The 16,989-nt window shown below is 35.3% G+C and overlaps 1 protein-coding gene across 1 annotated transcript in view; it reads left to right on the plus strand.

Moving 5' to 3' along the window:
• The first annotated feature begins 3,623 nt into the window (after positions 1-3,623).
• The window catches only part of kcnq1.2 (potassium voltage-gated channel, KQT-like subfamily, member 1.2), a 137,764-nt gene continuing 124,398 nt past the window's right edge, over positions 3,624-16,989 (plus strand). The window contains exon 1 of the mRNA XM_026201807.1: positions 3,624-4,048. Coding sequence (XP_026057592.1) covers positions 3,624-4,048 — 425 coding nt within the window. The remainder of the gene's footprint in view (positions 4,049-16,989) is intronic.

Here is a 16,989-nt window from a genome sequence, read left to right on the forward strand (position 1 = left end):
GAGAGACCTTTCTTTTACTGTCTATGTGAGAGACGAGCATTTAAAACATAGACATCATAATGTCTATGATTTAAACGAACTAAACGTTCTGCTTTTCATTAAAAACAACATTTAAGTGTAACATTTTAAAAGTGAAACATTTTAAATTGAACGCCTTTTTTGCGTTCTACATGGAGAATAACTAGATGGGAAACGAATGAATTGAACAGAACGTCTTGAGATGCGTTTTAAAGATAATATTTTAACTGATTATCAATTTGAATTCTTATTTTTTAAACCATCACGTTCGCGATACGCGTGTAAATAAAATAGCGCTCGGTTGTAAATAACGTTTTGTTAACTTTAATTTGATATTTTTAGCGAAATCATATTTTTACCCCTCAGAGAATATAGCATAATGCTCTTTACATGTTATGTCAGAGCCGAAAACTTTGAATATTTATGACATATTTAAAAAGCTTCCCACGTGCACGCGCTTTGACAGACTCTATGACGCGCGCAGCATCTCTCCTGCATCTCTCCACATGTTTCACTCACAGCATCACAGACAGCTGAAGCACATCAACGCGTTTACTTCAGATGATGAAGAAGAGGATGATGAAGAACTGACACCAGGAGCCCTGCTGGAGAGGTATTGTTGATTTAAAAGTTACTTTCTTTTGTTTTATAAGTGATGTTGTCCATCGATGAAAGATTAAAAAAGGGTCTTCTTGACATTTCACAGTTAAACGTATAGCTAGCTAAATATTTCAAGACGGCGTTATGTACATATTGTGGGTTTAAATATAGACGAAAAGACCATTAATAGCAACTGAAATAGTTAATTTCTGTTTTAAATTGAACATAAAACATTATTTTTTTTTTTGAAGTTACGTCTTTTTGAGATGAGCGTTTTGTATGCACAAAATATGCATAGAAATGAACAACAACTTAATTTACAATACTTTAAAGCTTGTTAAGAGTTAGCCTATCGCACATAACAAGAAACAATAGCATTTTAGCACTTTTAGCACTTTGTCTTGTCTTGTTTTTTTTACATTAAGACATTTTTTTACATCAAAAGTTGTATTATATAAAATTGTATATTTATAAAATTTCAAGGTGAACAAATGCAGCTAAATTATTTAAATGCATAAATAAATTCCTGCATAAATAACACACACACACACACACACACACACACACACACACACACACACACACACACACACACACATATATATATATATATATATATATATATATATATATATATATATATATATATATATATGTATATATATATATATATATATATATGTATATATATATATATATATATATATATATATATATATATATATATATATATATATATATATATATATATATGGCTATATGAAATAATAAATTTATGAGGTTCTAATAATTTTTATAGAGATCTATTTAAACCCTGTTTTGGTTTGGTAACTTGAAGAGTGACTGGTTTCATTCATTTGCTGCTCTTGTGCTTCACGCACACATGAATGAGCGTGAGTGTGTTTATCTCTCTGTCCACTAAATCCTCTCGACACGCTCTGACTGTGAGTGCTTTCTATCTCTTGACACTGTGATCTTCAGCTTAAAGCGGTGGTCTGAAACTGTATCTGTGAGCAGCCGGCGCTGCAGTCGCTCTTCTGTCAGCGGCTCTGCCACTGAGACTGACAGACGCGGCAGAGAGGAGAGCAGGGTCCTGTTTCCATTCGTCTCCACTCACAATGCTTTTTCCAGTGGCTTTGTGTGTCCATCCACTGGTCATCTCATGATGGATTGGCGATCTTGTGATTTCTCTCGAGGGGAAAGTCTGATCTCATTAATGAGGGTATTTTACTCCTCTTCCTCACTGGCTTGTGACCCGTCTGAGGAAGACTTCAGTGAAATCACTATCAAGCTAGAGTGATGACACTCATTCAGCATTTGCTTAGTAGATTTTTTTTTTTTTTTTTTTGTGGTTGTTCCATTTCGAGAGACATTTTAACAAAACGTGCATTTGATTAAAAAACAACAAAAAAACTGTGCAAACGTTAATATTTTGAAATATATTTCATACTGTGTTAATATATACTAAAATGTATTTTTTTTTTTCTAAATTTAATTTTCTGCATCATTACTCCAGTCTTCAGTCTCACATGATCCTACAGAAGTCATTCTAATATGGCATTATGTTACAATATAATTTTTTGTAACTTTTCGAATTACAAAATATCTAATGTTACAATATAAGAACCTTTTATAGAATACAAGAACCTTTATTTCTTTTCTAAAGTGAGTGACTTCAACACTTTTAAACATGATCTCATGGTGCATTTGTCTGTCAGTGGAGGTTTATAGATGTGTCTGGTGATCTTCAGTGCATTCTCATGCAGTTTTAACCTGTCTAATCTGCGAGCTGCTCCTTATTAAACCTGCAGACTTGGAGCACGTCATGACAGTTCGTGAGTTAATGTGTGCTGTGACTTCCCAACAACTGGTGATCAGTCAAACACAACCAAATACTCAAGATCACCGAGACTGTAAATGATCTTAAAAGGTGAAACACAGATTAAAGAAACAGTTCACCCAAAAATGACATTTTACTGAAATGTACTCAATCTCAGGTCATCCAAAATGTAGTTGAGTTTGTTTTTCATCAGATTCAGAGAAATGTAGCATTACATCACTTGCTCACCAATGGATGTGAATGGGTGCCGTCAGAATGAGAGTCCAAACAGCTGATAAAAACACCACAAAAATCCACACCCATGCAGTCCACCAGTTCACATCTTTGTTTCTTGCTTTTTGCAAGGAACAAATTCATAAAGGTTTTTCAAACCATTGGCTAAAATATATGCATCCTCCATCTATAATATTGCTTTCTTTAGTTAAAAGTAATCCTGTCTGAATCAGGAGAGAAATATGCTCAGATCAAACATAGTTTACAAGCCAAAACAGCTCTAAACAAATATACTTGTGGATTTTGATGTGAGAGACAATAGGAGATGGATTTTTTTCACTGGAGGAAGCGTTATTATGGATTATGGACTCCTATTTTAACAGACATGATGGTTTAAGCCCTGTTCACGATAACTATAAAGATAAATAAATAGATAAAGTCTGTTTTTAAGATATAAGTCTGTTTATTTTAAGCGCATGCTTGTTTGCTGCTTTAAACTCTCTAGCTCATTATAGCAGGATGGATTCTGATTGGCTGTCAATATTATTTTATCGTTCACCAGCTGTTTATAGTTGATTGTCCTGGGTATGAACAGACCTTTAAAGTTAACGTCTTGATGGATTTGTTTCTTACAAACACACACCTTGGACTGTTGGACTGGAGTGGTGTGGATTACTGTGATGTTTTTATCAGCTATTTAGACTCTCATTCTGACGGCACCCATTCACTTCCATTGGTGAGCAAGTGACGGAATGCTACATTTCTCCAAATCTGATGAAGAAACGAACTCATCTACATCTCAGGATGACCCTAGGGCGAGGACATTCTCAACAAATTTTAATTCTCAGGTGAACTTCTTTAAAAAAAAAATCACAAATCGCTTCTCCCTTTACAGGTTTAGTGCCATGTCAGACTAATCGCTTTGGAGCAGTTCTACCCCACTGAATTCACCATGGGGGACAGACTGGGCCGCCCGACCCCTCTGTTATCCCGTGGACGTACGTTTGGATGGTCCACCTCCTGCAGCAGCATCAAACTAAAGGACTGCGGCCACAACGGCCATGACTTCCTGCCCAGCCTGGAGGAGGCAGCAGTGCCCAGCGCTTCCCTCGCCGCGGCACACTCTCCTGTTTCACTGGAACTGGAGCCCATGGTGAATAATGGATCAAGCGAACCTGTCGCTCCAGGTGGCCACACAAAGGAGCCACCGGCGCACAGCCAGCGCTGCCAGCCCCTCTCCATCTCCACCGTCCCGCTTCCCTCCGCCACCCGCTTCCCGCACAGCCCATACCACGCCAAGACTAGCATGCAGGGCGATGTGTACAACTTCCTAGAGAGACCCGCCGGCCTGAGGTGCTTCCTGTATCACTTCCTCGTGTGAGTAGACCTTCCCTGTTAATTTCTACTCACCTGCATGTAACTTTTGTGCACATAAAGCTTCTGATTGGCTAATAGGGGTTTAATCAGACTTTTGTCGTGCTAACTTCATGTCATTCTAAACATCATTTAGTAGGGGATGCAACTATATCAAAATCTCACAATATGATAATATCTCGATATGAAGTCCACCTTACGATAATTACCACGATATTTAAAAAGAAAAAGTAAGTTTTAAAGTTAAATTATTCTATCTAGTGCACTTTGAGAGATCAAAATGAAGAGTTCTTAACTAAGTCAGAAAAAAAATTTTTTCTGATAGGATTTTACAGCATTTTACTAATCAGCATTTGTAAATATGAAGCTTGCGATGATTAATATTGTAAATATTATTTGTTTATTTCATCACTTTAAAATGAGGATAAATATTTATGTTTATCTGAGCCTATAAAATGTACTTTTAAATACATTGTTGATTTTTTTATATTTGAGTTGTTGACATTAAATAATTTTAGGAAGTTGACGTCCTATTAATAGTATTTGCTATATGGCATTTGTAAATATTAACAGCTAAATTAACAGTTATTTTTTATATCTATTTGATTAATATGATTATATTAGGGAAGTTATAATGTCTGCTTTGTGAAATGGAATAAAAAAAAAAAATTAAAAGCTTTTTACTAATAGTTCTGTAATTACTACACATGCAGATTTATGAGTACTCATTAATTGAGCGACAACATGGAATGTTTGTACAGTTAGAAATTAATTTTTTATTTCATTATAGAATTAATATAGGCAAAAATAGTGATGCTTTAGTATACAACTGACAATATTTTACCTATAAATTGTCCATGGACACTTAATGCACCTTATTAAGCGTGCTTTTAAACTGCTGTATTAAGAAGCTGATGATTTTTTTAAATCATGTTTATGTTTGTTTTTGTCTGAGAGCGTTTGACTGTTCTTAGAGGTTGCCTGTTGTAGGACTGTATTTGAGTGTGTCCTCATTTCAACTGCGTTTTATTTCTAAAAATAGGTTGGACGTCTGGTTTGGTTTGTGACTGAGGCATTTAAGAGTTTGCATGCGGAACCCTCACAGAAAATGTCAAAATCTTTAGTTTTGTTTAGTTTGTGCTCGTTGCTCCAGTCGTGTGTTAATTACAACTGATGCCGAGTGGCTCTCCATAACTAAAGGAGGACAAAGTGTGGTTGGTTGACCAAGCGTTGTTTTTCAGTTGCTAAGATGTTCTGAATAATGGCTGTGTGGTTGCTAGTGTGTTCTAATGGTACTAGGTAGTTTCATAGTTATTTTTTGTTTTATTTATTAACTATATATACAGTGCGTGCATACTTATTAGGCAAGCTGATATTCTGATAATTTTACACATTTTGCCAATTCCAAAACCATGTCAATCTTAATAACTGCTATTCATTTTGCATTTAATCATTTATAAGTGATATATAAGCTAAAAACTCCACAATGTGCAGGTGTGCATAATTATCAAGCAGGTTTTCTTTTACAGATACAATGAGCCAAAAAAGAGATTTAGCTCAGATTAAAAGTCAAAAATTGTTATATGCCCATGAGAATGATGCAGTACTAGAATTTGCAAAGTTAAGGACAGCAAAAATGCTCATTAGGTCAGCATGGTCAGAAAAACCAGGCGGAGAAGAAGAGACACGTTCACTTAAAAGAATTAAGAATTAAGGTGAAGAATTAGGTTTGAAACCATCAGGAACCATGTCAAGAATTTATCTTCCACAATCTTTTAGAATTTAGAAAGTTTTAGAATTTTAATAATTTTTAGTCAATCTCTGCAAGACAGACTTTTCAGGATAGGAGAGTGACTAAAAATCGTTTTTTCGGTAGTGACATAAGTGAACAAAATTTTCGTATAACAAAATGTTATAGTAGTGTTTTAGTATGTGAGGTAAAATTATGTGATGTGGTTGCTACCAAAGCATTACTGTCATTACCGAAAATGTGCTGTCACTACCGAAACATGGGATATTTTGTCAAAAATAAAGTATGCTGAATTATCAACTAAGATGTTATGATAGTTTTCAGTGCAATGTATATTCATACTAACGAATCCTTAACTTTGAAATCAGTATGATCAACTTTTTGCCTTTTACAAAGAAAAATTTTATTAAAAATACAACAAATCTCATAAAAATTACACTTGAAAATGTAAAAAAAAAAAAAGAATTGTTATTGATTTACATTCATTTTTCTGGAAAATGTTTAATAAAATAGCACAATCTTAATAGGTCAATATAACCTTTCTAATTAAATTATCATTACTGTGTTGCGGTAGTGACAAATGTGGGGAGAGGACAAGTATATTAAAAAAGAATTATCCGCACAATTACTAGAAAATGAGTACCTTTGATATTATACAATTTGTATACATACAAAAAAAAATTTTCAAGACATCTCCAACTCTGACTTTGGACCAATTCTGTAAAATGGCCCATATACATATATATATATATATATATATATATATATATATATATAAAATCTAAAACAAAAATACATCTGAAATAAAAAAAAAACCTAAACAGTAATACATATATAAGTAAGTTATTATCAAAAATAATGACAAAAGCACATAAAATTGCTATAGTATATATATATTTGTCATTATTTTTGATTATAACAGTATTACTGTTTAGGTTTTTTTATTTCAGATTTATTGTTGTTTTAGATTTTTATTTCAGTATTACTTTTCATTTAAATTTAATTTAATTTGTCATTTCATTCTATAAATATTAATATTTAATATTTTTTAAATTTATTTTACAATAATAACCCTGCTCAGAGTCAGTCCCCATCCACTTGTATTGCATTGAAAAGAGCAGCATGGACATCTGGCTAAATATCTCCTTACGTTTGTGTTAGATTTAAGAAAGTCACTGGAACAACATAACAATGAGTAAATAATGGCAGATTTGTATGTTTTAGGTGAACTATCTCTTTAAGAACATGCTGATAACTCTCTGACCCACTTTCTTCAGTGAATGAATTCCAAATTGAGGAGAATAATGAATGTTCAGATGTGGCGCTCTGCCTGGAGCTTTTGGCACGTATTAGTACTTTTCTTGAACTTATCAGACAAGCATGTCATGACAGCGTTGGAAACTCGCTTCAGTGCTGATGCTTTGGTGGTCTGATAACCTCTCTCTCTCTCTGTGTAACTGAGTATCTAGAGTTGCAGTCGCTGCAGTGAACCTGATCTCAGCCTCTTACAAAATTAAACCCCACTGACTGATATTCTGTGCCGCTCCTTTAAGTAACTCTTACTTGCCGATGGTTATCGATGCCAGGGTGTTCTCTGGCTGCTCTGCCAGCGCTGAAGTGGACACACAAACATCGAACGCATCCATCCTGACAGACTAATGACCTGTCTGGCTCTTCAGGTGACCATGTTTTTAGAAATCCTGTCTGGGTTTAGAAATTAGGATTAACGGTATAATGACTAGAGGAAAAACTCCTTTATTGCATTTAAATTATTATATATGTATATAAAAAGCAAACTGAGAGTCAAAACTACCAGAACTGTGACATATATAAAAGCTGAAAATAGAGAAGCTCAAAAACCTTCAGAATGAAAATTTAACTTAAATGAAATACTACTACCTTACAATAATCACTTTATAATTAAAAGTAAATATAAATATCTAAAGATGAATAAAAACCAATAAAAACTGTCCAAGAACTAATAAAAATGTCAAAATTATTAACATTTAAACTGAAAAATTACAAGTAAAACAAAATCTAATTCAGATTACAAAATAACAGTGCCATAACAATATTATGCTCAATAATCATTCATAATAATAATCCCCAAAACTTGCATTTATAAAGCATATAGGAAAAAAAAACAGATGTTATTTGAGTATTGCTAGTGTACAGAAGTATTTAAAAACCCTTGGGAGAATGTTTTTGTAGAAGTTTTGAACTATAAAATAAACAAGAGTCACTGGGATCATCTGTGAAGTCTTGATGTGGTTTAATCTTATTGTTGTCTCAGAGATAAAAGTGAGGTTTTATATAATCATTCTCTCGCAGGCTGTGTCTTTACTAAGCTTCCACATTCCCAAACGTGTGCTTTTTTTGCCAAAGGCTACAATGTGGAAAAAGTGCGGAAGATAAAACAGACGACACTGTTGCATTGTGGGAGATTTCCTTCAGCTATGCACATGGCCAGGTGCCTCTGATGAATCTTATGCACTGATCCACATGCCAGTGCACCTTTTCACTCTCTGCATTCCCCGCGCTGCAGCTGCAGATGTTTGGATATTATAATAAATATAGTCGAAAATGAACGTCACCATAATTTCTGTTTGTTTTATACTTACAGTATTGTTCAAAATAATAGCAGTACAATGTGACTAACCAGAATAATCAAGGTTTTTCGTATATTTTTTTATTGCTACGTGGCAAACAAGTTACCAGTAGGTTCAGTAGATTCTCAGAAAACAAATGAGACCCAGCATTCATGATATGCACGCTCTTAAGGCTGTGCAATTAGTTGAATTAGTTGAAAGGGGTGTGTTCAAAAAAATAGCAGTGTGGCATTCAATCACTGAGGTCATCAATTTTGTGAAGAAACAGGTGTGAATCAGGTGGCCCCTATTTAAGGATGAAGCCAACACTTGTTGAACATGCATTTGAAAGCTGAGGAAAATGGGTCGTTCAAGACATTGTTCAGAAGAACAGCGTACTTTGATTAAAAAGTTGATTAGAGAGGGGAAAACCTATAAAGAGGTGCAAAAAATGATAGGCTGTTCAGCTAAAATGATCTCCAATGCCTTAAAATGGAGAGCAAAACCAGAGAGACGTGGAAGAAAACGGAAGACAACCATCAAAATGGATAGAAGAATAACCAGAATGGCAAAGGCTCAGCCAATGATCACCTCCAGGATGATCAAAGACAGTCTGGAGTTACCTGTAAGTACTGTGACAGTTAGAAGACGTCTGTGTGAAGCTAATCTATTTTCAAGAATCCCATGCAAAGTCCCTCTGTTAAAAAAAAGACATGTGCAGAAGAGGTTACAATTTGCCAAAGAACACATCAACTGGCCTAAAGAGAAATGGAGGAACATTTTGTGGACTGATGAGAGTAAAATTGTTCTTTTTGGGTCCAAGGGCCACAGGCAGTTTGTGAGACGACCCCCAAACTCTGAATTCAAGCCACAGTACACAGTGAAGACAGTGAAGCATGGAGGTGCAAGCATCATGATATGGGCATGTTTCTCCTATTATGGTGTTGGGCCTATTTATCGCATACCAGGGATCATGGACCAGTTTGCATATGTTAAAATACTTGAAGAGGTCATGTTGCCCTATGCTGAAGAGGACATGCCCTTGAAATGGTTGTTTCAACAAGACAATGACCCAAAACACACTAGTAAACGGGCAAAGTCTTGGTTCCAAACCAACAAAATTAATGTTATGGAGTGGCCAGCCCAATCTCCAGACCTTAATCCAATTGAGAACTTGTGGGGTGATATCAAAAATGCTGTTTCTGAAGCAAAACCAAGAAATGTGAATGAATTGTGGAATGTTGTTAAAGAATCATGGAGTGGAATAACAGCTGAGAGGTGCCACAAGTTGGTTGACTCCATGCCACACAGATGTCAAGCAGTTTTAAAAACTGTGGTCATACAACTAAATATTAGTTTAGTGATTCACAGGATTGCTAAATCCCAGAAAAAAAAAAAATGTTTGTACAAAATAGTTTTGAGTTTGTACAGTCAAAGGTAGACACTGCTATTTTTTTGAACACACCCCTTTCAACTAATTGCCCAATTGCACAGCCTTAAGAGCGTGCATATCATGAATGCTGGGTCTCATTTGTTTTCTGACAATCTACTGAACCTACTGGTAACTTGTTTGCCACGTAGCAATAAAAAATATACTAAAAACCTTGATTATTCTGGTTAGTCACATTGTACTGCTATTATTTTGAACAATACTGTACATGTTTTATTCATGTTCCATTCTGAACAGGGTTATTATCGTTAACTAAAACTACTTAAACTTTTTTTGTTGATTGAAATAAGTTAGTTAAGTTAGTAGGCAACAATATTAATATTTATTTAGTTATTTATTTATTTAGTATTTTTAAGTTAATTCACTGGAAATAAAATAAATAAAAACGGAAAATGAAGTAAAAATTTAAATAAAAATCAATCTAAATTGTAATATTAAAATAAATAAAAACTAATACGAATGATAAAAAATTTAACTAAACCTAAAATGAAAATTTATAAATTATAATAAAATAACTTTGGTTCTGAATGCTATTAAACTTAAATTATTTATTGTGGAGTGAAGGGAAATAAAAAACATGTTTAATGCTTGTAAAGATATTCAGTATTTTACATTATTTCTGAATTGAATAATGAAGTGAATTATACACTGATGCAACTTATGAGTTTACTTGCTCTGAACTCATTATGATGAATACAAAGTTTCAATGAACAGCATTTATTTGAAACAGAAATATTTTGTAACATAACGGGCCCTATTTTAACGATCTGAAACGCAAGTGTCAAAGCGCGAAGCGCAAGTAAGTTTGTGGGCGGGTCTCGGCGCTGTTGCTATTTTCCCGGCGGGATAAATGGCTCTTGCGCCCGGTGCAAATCTAAAATGGGTTGGTCTGAAGTAGCTTCATTATTCATAGGTGTGGTTTGGGCGTAACGTGAAATAAACCAATCAGAGCGTCATCCAACATTCCCTTTAAAAGCAGGTGCGCAAGTTCCATTATGGATTGCTATTATTGTGGCGTATTTACCAGGCGCACGCCAGGAGCGGTTCACAGCCGAGGAGACAGATGTTCTTGTAAGAGCAGTGAAAGACAGAGAAGTTGTGTTGTATGGGGATGGGAGAAACCCACCCAAAATACACCACAATGATTTCCGTCATCTCATGTGTTAAAATTTTTTTTAGTGTAAGAATTTATGATTTGCAAAAATAACTGTTGCATCTGTGTAGATTACATGAGCAAAGTGTATGCGCGTTGTGCACGCTATACATCATGGTCAAGCATGCGCCCTTAAAATAGCATAATGAACAACGCGCAACGCGCCACTGACTTTAGACTAGGTTTTTTCTGGTCAGTGGCGCAATTGTTTAATGGAACAGCAAAATAGCACCAGGGATTGTTTGCGCCGGAACACGCCTCCTTTTTTGCGCTGAACCGCCCAGGGAGCGCAAGTTCATTCACTAGTTTAGCGACGTGCTTCTGTGGAGGGAAAAGCGCGCTTTGCGCGGGTGCAAAATAGGAATGACACATGCGTCGGTGTACAAAGTCAATTGCGCTGGGTGCAAGATAGGGCCCAACATCTCTAAAGACATTATATAATAAATAAAAAAAATACTGACCTCAAACTTCTGAATGTAAAGGGGTCATATGATGTTGCTAAAAAGAACATTATTTTGTGTATTTGGTGTAATGTTAATGCGGTTTAAGGTAAAAAACAACATATTATTTTCCACATATATACTGTACATTATGGTTTCTCCTCTATGCCCCGCCTTTCTGAAAAGCTCATCATTCTGAAAAAGCAAGGTGTGCTCTGATTGGCCAGCTATCCAGTGCATTGTGATTGGCCGAATGCCTCAAGCGTGTGATGGAAATGTTACACCCCTCATCATACGGTCTCCCGGCACAGCGAGACAAATCCAGTAAAACCCATTACAAACTAAGCCTTTGCTGCATGCAGTGGTAACATAATTACGGATTATAATGACTTATACTGTCTTTTTATGCATTGTGTTGCGTATCTTGCCTTGTAAACATAAAACCATGTCTGCATTTTGTGACAAACAACAAGTGCTACTCTACACTGCTCAAAACTCACGTTTGAATCATCAGTGGCAAATTCTTTAAATATAAAAACGTACTTACAGGCTGTGAGTCAGAAGCACCAGACTGTCCTTGTAAAGTTGTTATTGCTCCACAGAATGAATGCATTATAGGCTACTCTTGTAGGAAAGTAATGCACTCCATAAAATGCGCTGCACACATCTGAAAATTTGGGTTGAACTGTTCTGGAACAATTGTAAATACAACTAAACCACTGATTTCTAGTGGTGTCCATCTGGGGGCATGCTAGAATGAGGCGTTTTAGGGGGGTGTGGTTGACTCTCTTTGGATTTGAGACTTTAGTCTTTGCAGCTTTACGGATCTTCTTTATGCACCAAGAGCTTGTAACACTTAAAAGAGAAAGGAAACATTTTAATCACATCATATGACCCCTTTAAAAATTCTACAATGCAATTTTGACCAGGTTCGACTTATTTTCCAGAAAATACAGTATTTATTTCCCCCCTTTTTTGGCACACATTTAAGAACATACTTAATTGAGCCATAAAAATAATCAGTTCATCCCAAATAAGATCATAACTCATAGGCGATTTAATCCACTCCGGACAGCTGGATGCATGAGTCATTTTGAACCGTTTTCAACTTCAAATCCCATTAGACATCAAATATATGATTGCTTTGGTTGTTTTTGTTTGGCTCTATGAAGCGAGTCCACACTTGGCTGGGTGGGCTGCTAGTTTTGCTAGCTGTAACTGTCTCGGATTATTTGCACTAAGAGCGGTCTGTAGTTACCGAACTGCAGCGTACGGAGACCAGTGTACCATTTCGTGCTTAAGTTGAGCTGGCGACCGGATTACATTCATGTTCTCTTGTTTCCCTGTCAGGATCCTAAAACTGCCTGCCATCAATAAGTAATCTCAGGCCAGAGTCGGGTCAGGTGGTGTTCATGAGCCGCTGTTCTTCACAGCTCCGCTTTTACAGTCACACTCTTTATATCTCAACGCTTTGTTTGTGCTGCTTCGGGTTGCACTAGACAAACGGAGACATTCACAGGTTATCATCCTCACTGCTTTAGTGGATTTCTTAATTGGAAGGTGTATTTCCTACAAACCCATACACTCTCAGAAAAACTAGTGTTAAGTTAAGTAAGATATTGATTTCACAGTGTTAAAAGTTTCAGTGATTTTATTGGAGTTTCTGAGAGTGATTGAACTGTAGACTGTCAGTGGAAATGATCTTTGATAATGTAAATGTTATTTGCTCTCTTTCTGTACAATGAAAGATTAGTAGCCGTTTTTATATCACGTTAACTTTCGATGTTAAATTCACATTTAATATAAAGTCAGTTGAATTAAAATATGTTATTGCATGACAACCATATCTGTTACTTAAGTAACAGCTGACGGTTTTAATGCATCGTTAAATAGATTACATTATTGGGCTACTTTGACCATCGCATATTATCTAACATAGTCTGTGAAGATGAGAATCGAAATATTTCAGGATATAGTTTGAATATTTCTAATAAAAATGAAAAAATAAATAAATGATGCTTAATGATAATTTGCCAATATGCTGTTGTGGCTGCTGTGTGTCACATGACGACCCCCCCACCCCCCACCCCCACTCGTGCCCCCCAAAAAATAATGAGTGCATGACGCCCCTGTCTAAATGGTACATATTAGTGTTTTAAAAGTACATATTAGTACCTTAATGATGCATATAAACAGAATACAAGTTCTTTAAAGGTACTTTAAAAGTACATATTTGTGCCTAAATGTCACCTATTAATGCTTTAAACATGTGCATTAGTACCTAAAGTTTACATATTAATACCTTCTGAAAGTGTACTGCCCCAGTGACAGTTTTGTACCTTTTTCCTGTGAAAGTATGAGAGGGAAAAAAATAGTTTGAATATGCATCCCAGTTGTTTTTCAGTATGCCAAATGTGCAGTATATGATAGCATAATCCTCTGCATCACCCTGCTAATGAGTATTAATATCTCTGCTAAGCTGATGTATGACCCTGATACGAGGGGCATGACTCTGGGAAACAGCCATCACCGGCTTTTCCTGGATGACCGGAAATCTGTAATCGCTGTCTGATAGGTCAGCAGTGATCCGTCCTCTGCAACCTTGAAAAACGTGACCTTTTGAGAAAAAGAAAAAGATTATTAACTTTAAAGAAGCCTGATTTTTGTACTGTTGTTCAGAACTATGTATCATGCTGTTATTATTTATTTATTTACATATTTTTAAATAAGGCTCTTCTGCACACCAAAGCTGCATTTATTTGATCAAAATTACAGTAAAAACAGTAATACTGTGTAATTTTATTACAATTTAAAATAACTGTTTTCCGATTGAATCGGTTTTCTAATGTAATTTATTCCTGTGATGCACAGCTGTATTTTCAGCATCATTCCTCCAGTCTTCAGTGTCACATGATCTTCAGAAATCATGAAAATATACTGATTTGCTGCTCAAGAAACATTTCAGATTACTATACATTTTGGAAATAGTTGTGCTGCTTCATATTTTTGTGGAAACCGTTATACATTTTGTTTTCAGGATTTCTTTGATGAATAAAAAGTTCAAAAGAATCTGGAATAGAAATATTTTGTGACATATAAATGTCTTTACTGTCACTTTTCACTGTCAATTTAATGCCTCTGTGCTGAATAAAAGTGTTAATTTCTTCCAAAAAATTATGTTTATTTATATTACCATATTTGTGTCAGTTTTTATTTCTCTGTGACATTGTCTCATATACTGAACGACATGCTGTACAGTGATTTAGCTAATAATATTTTATTTTTGAAGGCTTATTGTGATAAATATTCCAAGTGTGTCCCAGAATTCATGTCTGGATAAAAAGACAAGGCAAGTGTTAGTTTAAATTGATGTGATAAAAGTTGATATGGAAAGAAACAGTTGTCATTTGCTTTGATTTGAATGGGTTGTCACATTAGTGAGGGTCAGATTAGTTTTCTTGGGTTGATTAAACCATGTATTATGTTTCCTTTCCTTATAAAGTTACTGGCCAACTAGCAAGCAGCTTTTAGTTACCAAAGCCAATTATTACTTTCATTTGACACTTAACAACTCATGCAAAAAAGACCCACGAAATGTAACAGGACAGCTGTAAGAAATGATAGTTGAGATTTGATTTAGGCTTAATACCTATATATTATTAATGACATTGTAGATTTTTTTTGTTGTGCACTGATCTTCCCTTTAAATGTACTTCTAGATTAGAATATATTATCAGTTTTAATGGACGTGATGAATGCCAGTCATCAGTCTGATTTTGGGATCTAGTTCAGTAATGCACCAGATGTTTTGTTTTAATCAGGTCTAGAGTTTGTCCTTCATTTTGTACGTCCCAAGCTCGTGACGCTATTAGCTGCCGGTGTGCCGTGTCTTCTTAACGCAATGGGAGGTTGATTGAAAATGGCTCGTCTAAGGCAGGGTTCAGAGGAAACTGTTATTGTTTTTTGGGCTAGGAATCTGGCTTGGATTTGGAATTTAATTTGGCTGAAGGCGAGAGCCCTGGATGTGTCTGCAGGGGTCCATGGGATTGACAGGAACATAATGTAGGGTAGAGACCAACATCTGCACAAAGAGAAACGACTCATGAGGAGTAAAGGGTCATGAGGCCAAAGGTCAAACACAACACGACCTTTCAGAAGATGCACAATCTCAGACTAGATTACTCTTGGTTTAAAGTTGTAGTTTTTATTAATTAGACTGTAGTGGTTTAAAAAAAAATAGTTATTTGTAAATTATTAAATTGTTTAATTTACAATTTAAAGTAAAAAATGAAGTAAATATATATTTATTATTTATATTTAGTGATTTGTGATATTTTTAGATATATTTTAATAGAATTACATAAAATATTTCAATATATTTAAATATAAATATAAATAATAAATATTATTTAATAATTAAAAAGTAAACGCAGATGTAATATGTAAATAAATACAATTTCAATGTAAATTCTAAATTAATTGAATAACTAAAGTGTGTGAAATTGCTTTATTTAAATTGTTTTAAGAAAATATAAAGTGTGTATGTGTATATGTGTGTATGTGTGTGTCTGTATATATATATATATATATATATATATATATATATATATATATATATATATATATATATATATATATATATTAGGGCCGGGACTTTAACGCGTTAATTGAGATTAATTAATTACACAAAAAATAACGCGTTAACTAAGATTAATTAATTACAGAAAATTCCCGCATTTTTAATAACTTATTTTTGCACCGCGGAACGTTTCTCACTGGATGAGTTTCGGCGGGACTGATTATACTGGAGCACCAACTAGCGTTCGCATATCACCGCAGCACACAGAGCCTCAAGTATCACCCAAGGGGCAAGGAACTCGACCGGAAGTTGAAGTCGGATGGGGGCTGCCATCTTTTAGCAGAACTTCACTTGCGTTAGCATTCCCATTGACTCCCATTCATTTTGGCGTCACTTTGACAGCGAATAACTTTACATCTGAGGCGTTTAAAGACTCCGTTTGTCCATTATTTATTTCTAAGGATACACGACAATGTATAAAGGGCTCCATTACCTTCTATGTTACATTATGGCCCCGTATAAACAGTTTTTGTAAAAAATAGGCTAACGATTGCGTCATAACCACTCGGCTCTCTGTCGCATTACCGTACAGACAGGTGGAGAAGCTCGCAGGCAATTAACTTAATATGGCGTACTGGCGTTACATTTTAAAATACTATACAAAACAATTAATCAGAATACTTACTCCTGCTCACTCACGACAAAGAACTCCCCGCTCAAGCTCGCCGTCTCTGCAAGATTAACGATGGCAGTTTGCACGCACAGCCACTTAGAAGATTTACATCTGTCAGACAGGTTGCTGACGTCGTCAAGCTTCGTTTGAGTCTGCGCGTCAGAAACGGAAGTGCTAAAAAACGCTAAAACTGGGCTTCATTTGTCTCAATTGAGTTCCAATGGGGTCGCTGTGTCCATTTCTTTTACTGTCTATGGTATCACCCAAGGGGCAAGGAACTCGACCGGAAGTTGAAGTCGGGTGGGGCAGGG

Source organism: Carassius auratus, chromosome 25 (genome assembly GCF_003368295.1).
Source record: "Carassius auratus strain Wakin chromosome 25, ASM336829v1, whole genome shotgun sequence".
NCBI lineage: Eukaryota > Metazoa > Chordata > Actinopteri > Cypriniformes > Cyprinidae > Carassius > Carassius auratus.